This window comes from Physeter macrocephalus, chromosome 11 (assembly GCF_002837175.3).
Source record: "Physeter macrocephalus isolate SW-GA chromosome 11, ASM283717v5, whole genome shotgun sequence".
NCBI lineage: Eukaryota > Metazoa > Chordata > Mammalia > Artiodactyla > Physeteridae > Physeter > Physeter macrocephalus.
In genome coordinates, this window is record NC_041224.1 from 136382309 (window position 1) to 136401108 (window position 18800).

At 38.5% G+C, this 18800-nt stretch overlaps 1 protein-coding gene across 3 annotated transcripts; it reads right to left on the reverse strand.

The window, feature by feature from the left end:
• Positions 1-70: 70 nt before the first annotated feature.
• GMFB (glia maturation factor beta) lies at positions 71-14130 on the reverse strand. 3 transcript variants are annotated; one of them, XM_024116350.2, is made up of 7 exons: positions 13973-14116; positions 9543-9639; positions 7898-7947; positions 7153-7202; positions 6582-6664; positions 5494-5567; positions 71-3805 (listed from the first exon to the last, which is right to left on the reverse strand). In XM_024116350.2, the coding sequence occupies exons 1-7, from the start codon at positions 13973-13975 to the stop codon at positions 3734-3736; spliced, it is 429 nt and encodes a 142-aa protein (XP_023972118.1). In that variant the 5' UTR covers positions 13976-14116; the 3' UTR covers positions 71-3733. The 3 variants fall into 3 exon arrangements, with proteins under 3 accessions (XP_023972118.1, XP_054944413.1, XP_054944414.1); XM_055088438.1 differs by lacking the exon at positions 13973-14116 and adding an exon at positions 13709-13806; XM_055088439.1 differs by lacking the exon at positions 71-3805 and having other exon boundaries at positions 5544-5567; positions 6582-6665; positions 7152-7202; positions 13973-14130.
• Between the last annotated feature and the right edge of the window lie 4670 nt (positions 14131-18800).

The following is an 18800-nucleotide window of genomic DNA, read 5'->3' on the forward strand; positions in this document are numbered from 1 at the left end:
AATTGAGCCAGGCAGGTAATAGTAACTCCAAAAGGGAAAAGGAGGCAAGTAAACAATGAAAAGCTAGAAGTCCTTTCATGTTAACATTTTATTTAAACCAGTACAAGCACCATGCTTAACAGAAGACTGTCCAAAATAAACATGCAATATGAACTCGCACAGACTGAAACCACAGCTTCAGAAGTTGTGCCAGCTGTTGATTTTGTTAAACGATGACAGGAAACTGTTAAAATTCACAAGACTAAACCATTAATGTTTCAAGCCTCCTGAATGAGATTACATTGGACCACCTAAATCAGTGGGAACTACCCTGGCATGTTAGTGATCTCAAACAATATTCAAGTAATTACACGTGTATGAACTATACTCCAAAAAGCAAGAAAACACAGTTTCTATCACAACCTTAATGTAGTTGTGTTAAATATCATAGGAAAATGATCACTGATTTGAAATGTCAAATGGCATAATAAGAAACAAGTTTCTCAAGAATATTCAACTTGGGAGCACTGATGTTAAGTGGCCTAAAAGAGTTACATTTTTCCAGAAATACAAAATAAGATTCGTCCAGAAATGTTTGAGACACTTCTTCACATAAGTTGTAAAGGCTCAAATTCTGTAGATTCCAGTATTATCAGTCTATTGAACAAACAGGGAAAGCAACCATACTAAGAATATTTGAATTGATAGATTACGAGTTACTCTCTACTTCCACCAAATATCAGCATTTAAACTCTTATGAAAATATCTTTTCATCACTAGTCCACATTATGGATTAATGACATTGCTCGTGTTTTAAGGTAGTCCAGACATATTTTTAAGAACCCCTTCCTTACTATCTATATGAGTGGGGAACAAAGACAGCCAAATTTAATTTGGCAATAAACTCCTTTAACTGGAAAATTTTTAAAGTGTCAGACCAGAATACAGTTTATGGCTACGTTCGACTCCTGAAAATAGGAGACAAAAAGGGAGAGAAAAGTGCGGACATTTTGCTACAAAGATCATTTAGTAATGACAATACAAAATTCAGCAACACCCTCTTAAACAAGAGTATGTTTAACTGCACTAGGCATTTAGTAAACTTTTTAGAAATAGACAATTTGAACATTTATTTTAGAAGTCCATTAAACAAAAACAGCCAGTCAAACAACTTTTTTCCTAACATAACTGCTTCAATACCAGAACAAAGTGAATACTATTCAAAACTCTTTGACATTTTGGAATTTCAGCATAGTCACCTGAGAACAGTTTTCTTCATATGTCATTTATGTTGCCACAAAAACCATACTAAAAAACATGCTGTGATTACGAGTCAGTTCTATTTTGACAACGTTAGATGCTATGCAGAACTTATACAAGGCCAACAATTTCAAAACTAATGGTGACTTAGAAGACCATGAAGGAGGTTCCCAGGAAAAAAGCTGCTGCCAAAAAGGAAAGATGAAGTTTGAAGGCTGAATGGGAATGGCTGTACCAGAAATGGAATGTAAAAACCGGAATTACAAAATCTGGAGTTACTATTAGGGAGAAGGCAGAAAAAGAGATTAAATAGGAAATATACTTTAAAAGAACAATGCAAAATTTGGTTAGATGAAAGGGAAATATATATAAAAAACACTCTAGGACAAGGAACCCATAACTCTCCCTATAGGACCAAGGAAGTGAAAAAAATGTTCTACTGATCCCCTAACCTCATCTATTGTCTTGCAAAAATACATGTTATCAATAAGAAGTCAGACAAGCTCAAAAAAGCATGGTTTATCACAGCTCTTTGTCCCTGTTAGAGAACAGGGGAGCTAAGAGTTCTGTGTATGGAGGTCAATATTATCAGACATTATGGAGGACCTTCCAATTAAAAACAAAACAAAACAAAAAAAAACACCTAAAACATGCAAGACAAAATAAGGAACCTCACTAAAAAATACATTCTTGCAGCCCTAGATTCTCTTATTGCTGCGAACCTGATGAAACAAAATCTCATTTCCTTCATTCAAAAACATTAGAAGTGTCCAGTCACTTGGATTACATTTGCATTTCTGCAGAATTATAAGCATTATTCTCCAATATCAAAATAGCTGTTTAAAGAATTCTTAAACTTCCTGGGTGAAGTTCTCTCTCTCTGGAAATTGGAATAAAGAACCCTTCCCATTCATTAACCAAAACAAATACCCCCTCTAGCACTTCCTCATCTCCAACTAACTTCCTATTGCTTCCTGTTTTTTAGATTAGTGAAGCCAAACAGTGTTGGAATAGAAGATTCAATATTGTGAAAATTCCAACTATCTTTACCTCTTTATTAAAGTTGGCACAGAAACCGTAAAAAAATGCAAAGCACATATGAATGGGAGATACACCAACATTAAAAAAAAGCCTTTGCTAGTTTTGAAATTATTAAGATATTCTTAATATCAGAATTCACTCACCAAATCTGGGTAGTCTTTAGAGTCTCAAGACCTTTTGTCAAATTAATGTCAAGATAATCTTAAACAGTTACTCATATGTTTTTAAAGTACACTATATATCATAATCCTTGCTTTAAAAATGCCAAGGATGCCATCATCTAACAAGACAGGTGTCCAGTTTAGAATATCTTCTGACATTTAGGATGTAAGATGAGATTTCTATTGATGTGTTAATGTTATTAACTATGGCCAAGGTTTTAAGATAACCATTTTTTTTCCTATGGCACAAAACTAATCACAAATATGCCCCAAATTATAACTCTCAACTGCCATATATTCACCAATGCAAGTAGATAGTTGGAATTTAAAATATCACGTTGATTTTATTACAAATTTCAGATACACACATTAGAAAATTGTTTTACTTGGACCCTTTACAAAAGTATTAATTTCACCAAATCTGGAATACTGGCAGTGTAAAAGTCTTAAACTAAATTTAAAGCTAACAAATCAAAGGCACAGTATTAACACATGTAAAATAACTAGTATTCACAGGACAACATTAAGAGGTGCTTTATAAATAAAGTGTTATTAACCTAGATTCCAAACTATATAGAAATGACACAACCAGGAATGAGGCCCTTAATTAGTTACAATCCACCAATTTCTAAGACTAAAATACTATTTTCCATAAGAAGAGAACCTAATAGTCATAACTTTATTATAAAATCTAACTTCCAGACCTTAAGAACAAGCGATTGATGAAAAGTTTCTAGACTTAATTAAAAGGATATAGAAAATTAAGAAGGCATGGAATTGATGAAAAAAATGCTTGTAATGCAGATTATACTATAGTAAGTTATTATTCATGGCTCAAAATTGGGTCACTCAAGTCTTTTATCCCAAATTGATTTCAAAGATTTGACAAGTGATAATATGCTATTTTCATATATAAACTGCTAATATCCAGTATTTGTCAAAAGGAGGCAACTGTTGTCTATCACAATCTAATACCCACTTTCCAATGGTGTCTGTAAATAGTAACAAATTCTGAACCATAAGTTATAGAAATTAGTCACAAGAGTGCAAAAAGTCCCTGGAGAGAAGTAGTCCACCTAACAATTACAAATATAAGGAAACACTTTACAAAGTTTCATTACTATGAAGATGATTTCCCCTTTGTTCAAACTTTGAACAAATGAAGAATTTTTCTTTACTGCAGGTAACAAACTGTAAATAACAGTGCATTTTTAGGCATAAATAAGTATTTATGTCTGGTTCCAGTATGGTCAGGTTAATACATAAATACTTTAGAAACACAGAAGTTCACATTAGTGGAAAAATCCAAGTTTCTCACGTAACCATTCTTCAGTTAGGTCTTCAGTATTTCTTATTTCAAATACCTTAAGAAAAAAATCAAATATTTTGTATATTTGAGTATTAAATACCAAATTCTCCTTCCTTTCATGTTGGTCATGACTTAATCTGGGTAAATTAGATATACCTTTATGTTTCTTTAAGTGCCAGGGCCTCAGTTACCAAAGTTTAGCAATCAAGACAGCATAAAATCAAAACTCTTACAAGCACAAATCTACAAACGTTCTAAAACAGTAGTTTTGTAAATATTACCCACTAAAAGAGAGAGCCAAGTATACACTTAAAATCAATCCAGTTAGGAACTGGAAGAACAGGTGCTGATCCTCCACAGGTGGAGGAAATACCAGCTGTTTTTATAAGGATAGATTAGGGGTCCACGGCCACAAATCTCTAGCCAGAATCTGAACACACACAGGCCCAGAAAGTATAACGGCTATAAAAAGACAATGCAATAGAGCAGAAAGGATGGGATTGAGGCCAGATGAAAGTTTGAATCCTAGCTCTGAAATGTACTAATATACAACCCTAGGCAAGTCATTCATCCTCTGAACCTCAGTTTTCCCAGCTAAGAACAGGAGTTTCACCATCAACTTACAGAGTTGTGGTGAGGATTCAATCAGATTATTTGTAAAAGTAACTTGTAGGGCTTCCCTGGTGGCGCAGTGGTTGCGCGTCCGCCTGCCGATGCAGGGGAACCGGGTTCGCGCCCCAGTCTGGGAGGATCCCACATGCCGCGAAGCGGCTGGGCCAAAAAAAAAAAAAAAAAAAAGTAACTTGTAAATTGTAATGCCTTAATTCCAGCACTTTAGGGCATGCCTAGGATTAGAACAGACATGAGCCTGTTAACAGAGCTACTTCCTAACCAACCAATCCCCTTAGAGCAACTCCAGCATATTCCCGTGGTACAAATGAGGATAAGTAGTGTCGATAAGTTGGTGGTATCAATGACAATCAGGTGGGCTAAAGGGAAAAAGCAGAGGGCACTTAAAAACATCACCTGGGTTGATAATTAAGCACCCAAGGGGAAAACCCTGATGCTCTCCTTAAAATAAAACCGGAAATATTATTTAATACCATTCCAGTGATGTAAAATTCTATTTCAAAACGTTAAATGTATATACATTTTCAACTCAAACTAATACATGGAAGTTAAATGAAGTTTGAAAGCAAGTACCACTCTTACCTTTAAACTTCAAAAATGCCATAAAACAATGGGAACATGTTAATCTTGAAGCCGGTGTCTCATATGAAACAGAATGTTCTAACTTAATAAAGCTAATATGTATACTTAAAAATTTAATTTTAGATTTGGAAACAATACAGTTAACTGCATAGCATGGAATTCCTGCACAGAATTTGGTTCATTTAGTCTATGGTAAAGGGCCCAGAGAAGCTTCAAATGCTGCATTTATCTACTAGAAATTACATTATGGAAGATGAAAAATTCTCAATAGATTGAGTAGTTTTCTAAAGCTGCCTATATTTCGAATATGAGTTCTTGTAATCAACTTATAATTTTCATTCCAAAAACACACTTTTGGTAAAAGACTTCTATCATTCTATTTCCAACTAATAAAAAGCTCTAGTTTACTGCTCTGTTCTAAATAACTTTCACCTACATAAAGAAATACTTAACTCTTCAGATTACTTGGGTATTGCTCTATTTACAAAGGGAAAAAATTGTCTCAACAAGTTAGTCAAATATAAACACCACCTTGGTGAGTTCAGCTGTTTGGACTAGCTTATTCTTACTCCCAGCATACATCATCTGTTGTTCAGGCTTACATCCTGGAAGAGAGCGATCAGAGTAGAAATGAGACTTAAATTTTGAAAGAGTGATGAGTTTTCATTATTTACTTTATAAAAATGACACATTTAGGATTTCCTATGCTATCAAGTTTACAAAAACTTCTGTCTAAATGTGTAAAGGCTGTATTTTGAGTCTTACACTGCATACTGCCTGCACAAAGAGAAACAGCTATATTACTAATGAACAAGGCTTTAGGTCAGCAAAAATAAATAAGGCTAGATCTCTAAAGATCTTGACTTTTAGAGCCTTGCAAATACTTTAAAACTTTTCAGCACTTAGTTTTGATGGTAAATATCAAGATCAATTTTACAGAGGCCTAATATATATAGGTTTGGGGATGCTGTTGGGTCAGCAGTGTCAGGAGATTGACTCTGAAAAAAGGTTACGGTCTGTTTACATATTAATTAAAAAACAGACTGCAGTATATTTTAAGTGCTACATAAATGATACAAATAATAAAGTTCAGGGAGGAGTTCAGTGAGCAGAGACTTTATTGTAGGCCTGAACGGTGGTAGCAGTGGGAGTCCTGGTGATAATGGATACTTTAAATACCAATAAGCCATTTTAATATCCAATGTAAGCTACTCTGGGACTATTCTCAAGATTATAGGCATATCACTGGTAACTACTATTTTAAAGATAAACACCAAATATATATCATAATCATACACATAGTTCACATACTTATAAATAAAATTAAAATAAAGAAACTGTACTTTTGATATTTTAAAATGTCATTACATTTCTAATTCCTTAATTTGACCTAACTACACTTCTAGGAATCTATGCTAAGAAAAGCAAGTTCTAAGAGATGATGCTTTATAGTAACTTCTTTTTAGGGATGCATTCATGTGTGTATGTGCGTGCGCACATACTGCAATTTAGGTTATTTAACACTTTTCCTCCTTAAAATGAGCGTAAAATTTGTCTAGTATAAAAATGGTTTAATTTGATCCGAACCAAATATGCACTATTTAAAGAAATCCACCTACCAACGGGACTGGAGAAAATAAAGCACAGAGGGTATGAAACTCTTCCATCATCATGTTGATACTTATAACTATATACAATGAAGGTTTTTCTCAAGTTAAGGAAACTAAAATTACTGCTCTGTTTGAGACAAGTACTTATCAACAAAGTTCTGAAAGAAACACACACCAGGGGAGCTAGTGGGTGGCAAATTTCTATCCTATCCATTTAGGCCACACCTTCATTATTCATTATCTTTCCACAAAATTATAAATGGGCCCCCCCAAAAAAGTTATAACATCTTATACTCTCTCACAAATAAATTTATTAAAAGTATAGATTTAATATGGATTTTTTCTCTTTCTCAATTTTTATTATAAACGTAATAATAAAAGGAACTTTTTAAAAATAATATTAATTTTTTGGTTCTCTTCCAATATGAGCATACATTTTATTGAATATTTGGTCATGATCATGGTGTAGAAGAAAATTTTGTAAAATATGTCTTTTAAAAGTTGAACAAATGAACTCCATAAATAAAATGGTGACCACTTAAAAAAAACAAATCTTTCTAAAGCACTAAGAAAAGGATATCGAGGTTGTCGTTCAGGTAGTTCATCTTTAAGTTCATCTGGTGAAACGCCCTGGAAACATAAAGAAAACAACTTTTAAACATTTTCTTACCCATAAATTCTTAAGAGATATACCAAGCACCTATTCTACTAATAGGTATAAATTCATAACCTTATACCACAACATAAAATTTTATTTTACTAAATTGTACATAAGCTGAGGTTATTAAAACCTCAGTGCAATGAAAGCCTACTCCAGCCCACTCAGTTTAGCTCCGTGTATTAACTAAACATGGGGCTGAGAGGCAGAGTAGTCTCTGCTCATGTTCCAATTGTCAGGAAATACTGAGTGAGATAAGCCAACTCCTCAGAGCAACAACAATATCTGATTTAGGGGAAAAAAGCTAATTTCTTTTCACTCTAAATTAGTTACTTAACTTGACAAACTAAATACTTAGGTTAAAGGGCTTTAGTTTTTAATTACTGGCCAGCCAATTTAGAAGCAAGTTATAAACTTGATTCAGTTTTTACCAGACATATAGCCCTAACTTCTACTACTTATTACCCTGGATTTCATTAATGTTTTATGGAAGGTGATTATATTAGCAAGACAATGCACTACACAATAATTAGCACATGCTTTTCAAGCATAATGATCATGTCTAAAGGTTTAGAACTCGCTTTAGAAGTAACTGTAACTAATATAGCATCTTTGGGGCAATAATAATTGCTTAATGATAAAACTATATTTAGCTGATCCAACAAACCTCAAGCTCTTCATCCAGCACCACCAGGCGTTTATCCTTATCAATTTTCACTAAAATAAAAATATAGTATGAGTAAACTGTGATTCTAATGTGACTTGATCTACCCAACCCGCAGAGTCCTAGCCCTTTTCTGGCATCCAAAATTAAAACAGGAAGAAACACAAGCATAAAACACAAGCTTGACTCTACAAGCACTCAGCATTTAAATCTTTTACCCAGAATTCCCAGCACCTAATTTGCTAATTTAGAACTTTATGTCAACTCCTTACATTTACTGTGTATATGAAGAACTTCGTAACTCAAATGCACTTCCTAGATGATAAGAAAAGGTCTGAAAAGGTCAATGTGACTGAGACTGGTTTATTGCACATGGTTAGAATTGCAAGCGAAACGTGGACCAAGGGTCAGGACAGACAACCTCCAGATTCCCAGCTTCTCCAGAGTCAGGATTTCATGGTGCAGTATGAGTATTCTGAGAAAGTGAATTACCAAATAGTAGTGATATCTCTATTAAAATACATGCAACAGAACCCAAAGCCAAACTGAAATATTTTTAGATAATCTATGCCTGTATTCTTTTCCATTACTCTGAAAAGTTATCCAATTTTTTATTTTGCACTAATTTCATAATAAATCCTGTAAGACACAATATGATCTCAAATAGCTTTACTCTTTGTGGCAAAATGGCACTGACACACGTTGTCACTTTTAAGAACTGTATGCCTACGTTGTAGTATTTGTTTGTAAAAGAACCATAATTCAACAAGCTGTCACCACCTCATTAATTCACATCTGCCAGATGCATCTCTGTTAACAGTATAGAGAGTTTTACATTCTCACCCCCTCATCCTTCATCTTTCTAAATCACTACCCACATATTAAATATTACCTAAGAATATAAAAGAAATCTGCATAACATCACATACAGTTCACAGTGGAAGAGGCAATATACAAATCATTCTTTCTACTGTCAAAAGTCAGTGACACTTAAAAGTACTCTCCAGGGCTTCCCTGGTGGCGCAGTGGTTGAGAGTCCACCTGCCGATGCAGGGGACACAGGTTCGTGCCCCGGTCTGGGAAGATCCCACATGCCGCGGAGCAGCTGGGCCCGTGAGCCATGGCTGCTGAGCCTGCGCGTCCGGAGCCTGTGCTCCGCAACGGGAGAGGCCACGACAGTAAGAGGCCCGCGTACCGCAAAAAAAAAAAAAGTACTCTCCATGAAACTAGAGTTCAAGTCTACAACTGAATTAAGACCTCAAATCACTTTGAACATAATGCTGAACTGTACCACTTTAGGTGTAGGCAAAGGTGTCTGTTTGAGGATGAATGGCCAGACTATTTTTAGTCCCCTGAGAAGTTAAAGGATGGATTTGGATGGGTCACTACAAATAACCAAGTGACCAAGAAGATGACCATCTTCTCCAGAGCTGTGTAGGCAGCTGAGGGCGGAGGTAGGACACTCTGCCTCTGTTCTGTGACAGTAGCTGTTACTTTTTAAAGTGACCTAACAGGTGGGGGCTGGTGGGGGGGGAATTAAAACTGGAGGAGGTAACTTTCTAAAGGTTCAGGTTATTCGATGTAGCTATAGGATAAAGCCAAACTCCAAACTAAGACCATGTAACGGAGACAATCGCTTTTAGCTTACTTATAATGGCAGCATTGTTCGTCTCTTTGCGAAAACGAAACTTTCTCAGCTTTTCCACCAAATCTTCAGCAACATCACAGACTACCAAAGACTCACTCTAGAAAAGAAAAAAATCATGTTATCAAATGCCATGACTTCAATATACATATGTACATGTTAAAGTTATAAAACCTAATACATTTAAGAAGGTATACTGACACCTACAAATGTCATAATTATGTGAAAGTATTAACATGAAACACATGAACACTTAAAGAGCTTTTAAATCTACCAAGCTTTGTATCTACATTATTAAATTATACACATTTGTTCATCTTATATGTAGGGTATACTTTCTCTTTGGATACTAAATATCTCAAAGAACTAGACACATAAGAATGTGCAATTTCATCAGAACTGTAGAGGAAGGGAAGAATAAGGGAAAAGTCAAGGACCATTGCTGTTAGAAAGTATAATATTTTTGCACTATGCAGCAAGAACAGGAAAATCATCTTATTACACTTCCTTAGTTCATTTTTGAGTCTCACAACTATGAAAAAAATAAAAAGCAAAAGTATGAAAAATAAACCATAAGAGTAAAGACCGATTACATTTTATATCTTAATTAAATGACTACAGGGATCAAAAAAAAAGGAGCTATTAAGAATTATGAAAGCAAAACCAGATGAAACAAATATAAACACTCAAAGAACCTTTTATAAATTATGAAAAAATATTAGAAACTCTTCTCCAGAAATCTGGCAAGGAAATTATCAAAAGCACTCTTCTTTTAGTGGTACAAATGCACTATTGATTGCAAGCATGTGGATGGAAATCTTTTTCTTTAATGTGTAAACTTTGAACACATACAAAAGCAGAGAATAGTAGAGTGAAATCCTATGCACTTAACACTCAGCTTCAACCATTATCAACACATAGCTAATCTTATTTCATCCAAAACCCTCAATACTGCCCCCATGGACCGTCATATAGGAAAGGCCCAAAATCATTTTAACTATAAATATTTTAATATGTATTAATAAAATGATAGTATGTGCCATTAAAAACATAAGGACAATAACATTATCTCACCTAAAAAAAAACTAATAATAATTCCAGTGAATTATTCAAGTAGAGTTCAAAGTTCAAATTTCCCTATTTTTTTTTTTTTTCTTTTTTAACAGTGAGTTAGGTTGAGTCAGGTTCCAAACAAGGTCCACATTCTTTGGTCTCTTCATATATGGGTCTCCCCCCACCACCCACTTCTTCAGAAAATTAAAAGAGTTTTGAGACCAATGCCAAATACATGTCTCATTACAATCTGAAAGAATTAAGGCTTCAAATTTTAAGTTAAAAGGAAAATTTAATAAAAGCCTGCTTTTTCATCCTGTATTGGGTAAATAAGAGCATATGTTACAACAGTAAATAGCTATCAATTTTAAGTTGTCCTTTAAATTCATAACACTGGTAACATATAAGTTATGATATACCATAGGATGTGTTATTTATACAATTAGAAGGTACATCCCACCAATACATATTATCCAATAAATTAGACTCCTGTAGGAGTCATGTATGTCCATCCTTTTACTTCTCTTTAGAGAAAGAAATGCTAAGTCATATGGAGCTTCCTGAAAGCAGTATTCAAGCCTAGTCTATTTTTTCCTATCTTTCAAGAAACAGATATAAATCAGAAAACTAGAATTTCCAATCTTTCATCAACCAAAGATAGAACCCTTTAGTAGAAACTAATAAATACTTTAGATTTTTGTAGGCAAAGAGCAATTTGTCATGAGTCTTATCTTACAGTTCTGATACTCAGAGCTGCTTGTGCAATCCTGACACTCTAAGAATAGTAAACCAAGTGAAAAACATGCTGTGATTTAATCTATATTGCTTTTTTGTTTCCATTTTCACCCCTCCCAATACCTTAATAAGGCCAAAAATTCCTTCCTACAAGAAAAAGGACCACGGCTCAGCCAACTCTAATGCTTCCAGTCAACAGAAGCATTTAAAAATCAGTATAACCCTGAAAACAGCACTATATGGTAAATATTAACATACAAAGTGGAGAGTTGAACTCAAGTGGTCATTTATTGGATAATTCACACAATGAACATTTAATGAGTGTCAGCACGTGCTAAGTGCTAGGGATACAATGATATAAAATAAATAAAAACTATGGGCCCCTCAAGAAGCTTATTAAGTCTATTAGAAAACAGACATACATCAAAATCATCAGGTAAAAAAATATACACTTGTTTGTACCTAGGATAAGAGCTAGAAAGGAGAGAAACTTGATGCTATGAGAACTTATGACTAGTGGACAACGGCATGGTTACAGGAGACTTGCCTGAAAAAGGCATCTAAAGGACCCAAACTGCCTATGTAAAGACCCTTTGATTACAGTGAGCACAGCACATCTAAGATAACGAAAGGCCAGTGTGACTCAAGCACAGAGAACGAGCTGTAACACGTACAAGAGGAGGCTGGCAGGGGCTGGACCACATAGGGCCCAGTGGGTCATACTAAGTATTTTGGTCTCTATCCTATGAGCAAAGGGAAGCCACTAAGGTGTTTTAAGTAGGTGGTGACAGGGAAAGTGATCAGACTGCATGCAGGACACAGGCAGAGCAACTGGATAAATAGACCAAGACTAGTTAACTGACAAGGCTAGTCCAGGTGAGAGATGAAAAGTAGCTTAGACAGACTGATGAGGATAAAGAGAAGCAGGTGAATTCTGTTAATCAATTGTTAACGTGTATTAAACGCTATGAGAAAACACTGTGCTATGTACTTTACATGGATCTCTCTTCATCCTCAAAACAATCCCATTAGATGGGTATTATATTATACCCAATTTGCAAGAAACTAAGATTTAGAGAGGTTAAGTATATTCCCCAAAGTTATGCAACTAGGGGAGCCAGGACTCAAGCCAGACAGCCTGACTTTAGCCCACACTTAACCACCACAAAGGAGCTGGTGACAGACAATACTGGGAGGGGGTGGATCAGTAAAAAAGGCGACTCCTAAGCTTTTTGGCTTGTGTAAGACTTAAACACTGCTACCTTTCACTAAGTTAAGGAACACTGAGGAACACCAGGTTTGAGGGGAAAGAGATGAGTTCTGTTTTGGACAAACTGAGGGGACTTTGAGGCACTCAAGTGGGGAAAAGCTTCCCAGGGGATGTTAACTAAATAGTGGGAATATAAATATCTGTGCTGGATCTCAGAAGCAAGGTCTGCACTACAAATTCACAAGTCATCTACACATAGGTAAGTGGTAATTGAAGCTATGAGTGTAGGTAAGAAACGAAGGAGAAGAAAAATACAGAATGTTAAATGAAGCATTAGGATGGAGCCTAGGACTCCTACTTGTGATGTACAGGATAGGAGAAATGCATGGGACACAGACAGACTAACAACAAGAGACGACGTAGGAGAAAAACCAGTTCTGTATCCTAGAAGCCAAGGGGGAAGCACAAGGGAAGAAAATGCTTCAAAGAGGGGAGCGTGATCAACACCCAGAATGCAGCTGAAAGGTCAGGAAACATGAGAATTGAAGAGTGAGTCCCTTGGATTTAATGACCAAGACAAGATCTATTCGATGCAAGTGGGTTGAGCAATGAGTGGGAGGTCAGAGAATAGAACAGTGGGAGTTTTGTTTTTTGCTTGTAATTAAAGACACGAGAAGCATACTTTAAAACCCGATGGGAAAGATCCAGGAGATCCTCGTTGGGTAATTAATTTAATTCTACACTTTATTTTTGAGCGCGGGGTCGAACCCATACGAGACGGAAGCCAGAACCCCCAGACCATGCAAAACTAAGCTTTTGACAGTTACTTTAAGGCCAAGGGCCAAAGCACTGGGTCAAAAGATTTCCAACTGCCATAACTCGAAGAAAGCAAGGATAAGGAGAAACCCTTAGAGGCAGGCCAGGGGAAGGAGGAAAAAGAAACTAAGGCGAGGGCGAGAGAATGGAGTCAGAATTCGAGCCCTCCCCCGCAAAGGCGGCCAGGCCGAAAGTGCTCGGCGTCCGCCGGCCCTTTGGGCCTGGCCCGGGCCCTGGGAAAAAAGCCGGCGTTTGGAGCAGCCCTCGGCTGGGCCAGACCCCCGGCCCCTCCGACCCTTCAGCGCAGCAGCAGCTAGAGCCCTCCATCCAGAAGGACCCGGTGAGAATCACCCACCCCCGCTGGCCGCACCCTAGTCGCCAAGGCCGCTGGGTGGTTCGACCCCGGGCCCGGCAGGAGGATGCTACCCTTAGGCGAGGCGGCAGCATCCGCGGGCGGAGGCCAAGACTCAGACTGTGGGTACCCACCAGCAGCCGGGCCGGAAGCGGCCGCCGACCCACCCCGGGCGCTGCCCGCCGAGACCGGTTCTGGCAAACAGGAAAGCCCGGCGGGCTGGCCCAGCCCTCCGGCCGGCCCCCACCCTCCCCGGCAGCAACTCACCATTTTCCTTCCGGGCGTCAGCAGCCTTTCGCCTTCCCTCGGGTCCCTTTAAGAATGGCACGACAGCCGCCTCCCTTCCTGCCCGGCGCCTGGCAGATCCGCCCCCACCAAGCTACGCGGCAGCGGCAGGCCGGCACGTGACGGTGGACGGCGGGCTGCGCGGCTCAAAATTAGGCGAAACGCGAGCGTCCTCTTGATCTTCAATCTCTGTAGCGGAGGATTCCCTGTCTGATTGGGAATGGGCGACCGTGCCAAAATACACTCTTAAAACTCAAGCCAGTTTTTGCTTCCTTTTAACTTTCCTCAAGCTCCGAGATCAATTTCCTGGTGACATGATTAAGTCAACGATTTCAGTGGTAAATGTGTGCGTTAACCCTGGTTTCCCTCCCACCCTTTCCGGAACCCTACCCCCGACTCCCACCAGCTTCTGGAACTTGGTTAATACATTTCTTTTCTCAATGGTGTTTATTTATTGAAGTATGATTGAATGATGATTGATGTCTAGATGAGTGCTCTCATCTAGAGCCGTTGTCTAATCGCGCATTAAGAAGTTTCTGTAGGAGGTGCCGACTTATTGGAGCAAGTTTACTTTTGAATGTGGTGGGGAAAGTAGTTTAGAAGAAGTAAGGTTCGAACTCAGAATTCATACAGGTGCCTTCAATGAAAGAAGCTGCCTGAGGCAATATCTCACGGTGTTTACAGCTTATCCCCAACTTCTAGGATGATGCCCCGTCCATAGTAGATGCTCAATTCATATTTGCCGAAAGAGTGAAAGAAGCAAAGAAAAAGAAAATTCCAGAACATGCTCCTACTTCCATCCTTCTTCATTAGTATTAGACTGAATTATTAGAATTTTTAAAGTTTGTGTTTAATATTAAATTTAATGAATTGTTAGCATGTTAATAAGTAGCATTAAATCAGAGTTCAAAATATATAAATTAATTTGATACAATACCTATGTTTTCTAATAAATTAGAAAACTAGAAGGATTAGCTATAAGAAATTCCACAGCTCAACTACATTCTCTTAGTGATCTGACCCCCCGCCCCAATACTTTTTAGTATGACAAGGGAACTGGTAAATTTGACATGTAGTACCATATAAGAAATGGTGGAAGAGAAAATGATTTTTACTGGTCCATGAACAGTTATATTAGACTTATCAAAGATTCTGTCCCACCCCCATCTTTTCCCATCTCTTCTCTCCAGCTACAGGAGGAATTGGAGGAAAAAGTGAGAAAATTAACATTTAGATACATGACATTTCACCTGGTAAATAGTAAAGCCATTGTTTTCCTTTTTCATGTTGTTCTTTTAATGTTTCCTAAATGTTAATGGCTATGAAATGGGCTGGTCTCATGTTAGACCCAGAGAGGTTGGGCAGAGTAGTACACTGACAAGAAAAGGACAATGATGAAAATGTGATTTATTTTATTATGTGGAAGGTGTAAAATGAATATAGACTATGTACAGAAATTTTACTTCAACTCAGTCTGTAGAATATTCTTTGAACCAGGAAAAAAAAATTACATTTATTTTAAATGAGGTTTGGGAATGCTGTTCAGGCTTGGGTTATTCTGAGGGGGAAAAGTTCAAACTGTTTTCTAGCACTTTTCTGCCTGGGTAGCCCCTATTAAAAACTCAAGAACCTATAAATACTAAGCTGTGTTGAGGTCACTGAAATGTGTTTTATCTCAGGGAAGCATTTGACGTCAAGACAAGATCAGGGTCGAAAGGAAAGGAGTATTCTAATTAAAAATTGAGGGAAGATCAGAATTAGAATAATCTTTTCTGGCCTGAATTTTTCTAAGTCCTCCATTCTCTGTATTGGCAGCCATGCTAAAGTGTTTCTATTATTTACATATTCATTCATGCAACAAATAGTTATTGAGGACCCATTGGCTCTGTCCTGGTGCCAAGATCCAAAACAGACTAAAATCCCTACCATCCTAGAACTAACATTCTAATGGGGGGGAGGAGGTAACAGACAATAGCACAGTAAATTAGTAAATATTATAAGTTAGAAGGGGATCTGTGCTGGGGGAAAGAATTGGAAAAGGGAGATTGGGAGTGCAGGGTATGAGGGATTTTTATTTTAAACAGGGAGGTCGTCCTAGTCTTCACTAGGAAGGTCATGTCTGAACAAAGATTTGAAATTGTGGGGATTAAGCATGTTGATATCTGGAGGAACATCCCACACAGAGGGAATAGCACTGTACAGGCCCTGAGGCAGAAGCATGCATGTTGTTATAGGGGACAAAACAGCAGTCAAAGGACTGGAGTGACTTGTAGGTGTGGTCAGAGCGATTAGAGGGCTGGATTCTGTACAGCCTTGTAAATCATCGCAAGGACGTGCCATTGGAGAGACTGAGCAGGGCAGTGATGTGACCTGTTAGGCATTTTAGCGGAATCATTCTTTTTAACAATTTTTTAAAATTAATTTATATTTTTAATCTATTTATTTTTGGCTGCTTTGGGTCTTCGTTGCTAAGCGCAGGCTTTCTCTAGTTGCGGTGAGCTGGGGCTACTCTTCGTTGCGGTGGCTTCTCTTGTTGCAGAGCACGGCCTCGAGGCGTGCGGGCTTCAGTAGGTGTGGCACGTGGGCTCAGTAGTTGTGGCACGCGGGCTCAGTAGTTGTGGCACGCAGGCTTAGTTGCTCCGTGGCATATGGGATCTTCCCGGACCAGAGCTCAAACCCGTGTCCCCTGCATTGGCAGGCGGATTATTAAGCACTGTGCCACCAGGGAAGCCCCTAGCAGAATTATTCTGACTTCAGTGTCCTTCTAAAAGGATCCTTCTGTTGTGTTAGACTGTAGGGATAAAGTGACTTCTGGAGACAGCCAAGATGGAGTAAGTAAGTTGCAGTCTTTCTCTCCCATTGATTACAACTAAAAGCTCTGGAGAGAATATGAAAAACAACTACCAGAGTACTCTGAAGAGTAAATAATAGCAAAATAGCTAGTGGATTGAGAAAGGAAGTGTTTTGATCACCTCTTCTTCATCCTGTTTGTGAGGAAGGGATCCTCTCCCTAGGATTAGGGAGATGGCTGAACACACAACACCCAGTACTGGACAGGTGAAATTGACAGCAGTTTTTTAGTCACATACACTCACAGTCTGGGGGAGGGGAACACGAAATGCCATGCCCTGGGGAACAGAGTGAACAACTAGAGGCTGTGGGAGGCAGGCTTTGTAGCATCAAGAGGGTGAGGTGCCCCCGGTCCTGCGGGAGGATGTGACTGGCTTATTTGAATAATTCCACGAGCTGGAAGGAAACTGAAACCCGGTACTCAGGGATAAGCAGGCACTGTGCCTGGTCCCCTTGATAAGGAGGGTTGTTTGGCTAGGGGACCTTGTCCGTGGGAGAGGAGTGGGGATAGAAACTCACCATTAGGTCATTCCCAATTTCACCAGATATCAAGGCAACACATAATATTACACCTTCATTTTAGGCCTTACACAGCAGGAACTCAGAACTTGACAAATGACTGTTATAGTGCTGGTAAGTTTTCTAGTCCTTTTTCCTCCTTTACTGCCTGACTTGAGAGTGGTCTGAATCAGCGAAGCAGCGACAGCAAAACCTCCAAAAGGAACCCTTCCTTCTAGCCTGGGGATGGCGAAAAGGGGCCCCTGGGAAAGGAGAGTGTGGAAGGAAACTCCCTTTTTTTTTCTCCTAGCCCTGCCCTGAGGGCAACACCAATCAAGTTGGCACTGTTACAGCAGGGCAGGGGCTCAAGCGCCTAAAACCGTGAGAGAAAATCCATTTTTCTGCATAGAGGAATTTGGAAAAAGTTCCCTGTTATACAAAAATTGATGGCGGTATCCCAGTTATTTTTTTTCTCCCTTTTCTCTTGTCACTTTACCTGAAGGACAGGCTCAGTCATGCAGACTGACACAGCAGTGTAGAGGGCAAATATTCTGGAAGCTCCCCATCTTTCAGGCCAGAAGAACGGGGAAAGGGGCCTCTGGGAATCAGAGGGTGTAGGGGAAATCCTGAAGAGGAGAGACTGGGATTGACACTGGGCACATACCCAAGTTCCACATGTGCAGAACACACCCACAGGAGCATGGCAAAGACTTTGAGAGCTTAACTACAATATAAACCACCGCCAAGACTCAGATTAAGCCCAGAGTGGCTCATGTGACAAACAGACCCAAACAGCATAGTACAGATGTTGAAAATTGAGCTGCCATTCTGTATCCTGGTTGTGGTGATGGGAACTGTACACCGGACATAATGAATTTTTCTGTATTTAAATTAAAAATTAAATTTTTGAAAATTAAAAAAAAAAAAAAAAAAGAAGAAGAAGAACCAACTGGGAAATAGAGAAGCAAGGAAACCAGCCGGGAGACTATTGTAGTAATCCAGGGAATACATGGCCTGGACCAAGGTGGAAACAGTGATTTGGTGAGAAGTGCCCAGAACGACTAAGAATTTTCTGTATAAGGGTTTCTCAACTTCAGAAATACTGACATATGGAGTTGGATAATTCCCTGTGGTGGGTAGGCTGTGCTGGGCATTGGGGAGCATTTGGCAGCAACCCTGTCCTCTACCCACTAGACACTAGTAGCCCCTCAACCAAACTGTGGCCAGACATTGTCAAATGGTGTCAGGGCCCAAAGGTGAGGATTCACCCCCAGTTGAGAATGGCTGTTCTAGGTGAATGCCTTAAGCTTTGGGCCACACACTAAGCACCACATTAGTCATCGGTGTCAGCTCAGTTGGAGCAGGCTTCAGGTGGGCTCCTAACACTTAGTACATACAGATGACAAAAGCCCAACATCAAAGGCCATGAAAGTTTTTTTTTTTTTTACTAGAGGGACTTGGA

Excerpts from the sequence above, each read along its gene's own strand:
- GMFB (XM_024116350.2), bottom strand. Across the intron at positions 7,948-9,542 it reads GAACAATGCTGCCATTATAA|TGAAAATTGATAAGGATAAA; the intron begins GTAAGCTAAAAG and ends TTTTTATTTTAG. Across the intron at positions 7,203-7,897 it reads TGCTGGATGAAGAGCTTGAG|GGCGTTTCACCAGATGAACT; the intron begins GTTTGTTGGATC and ends TTATGTTTCCAG.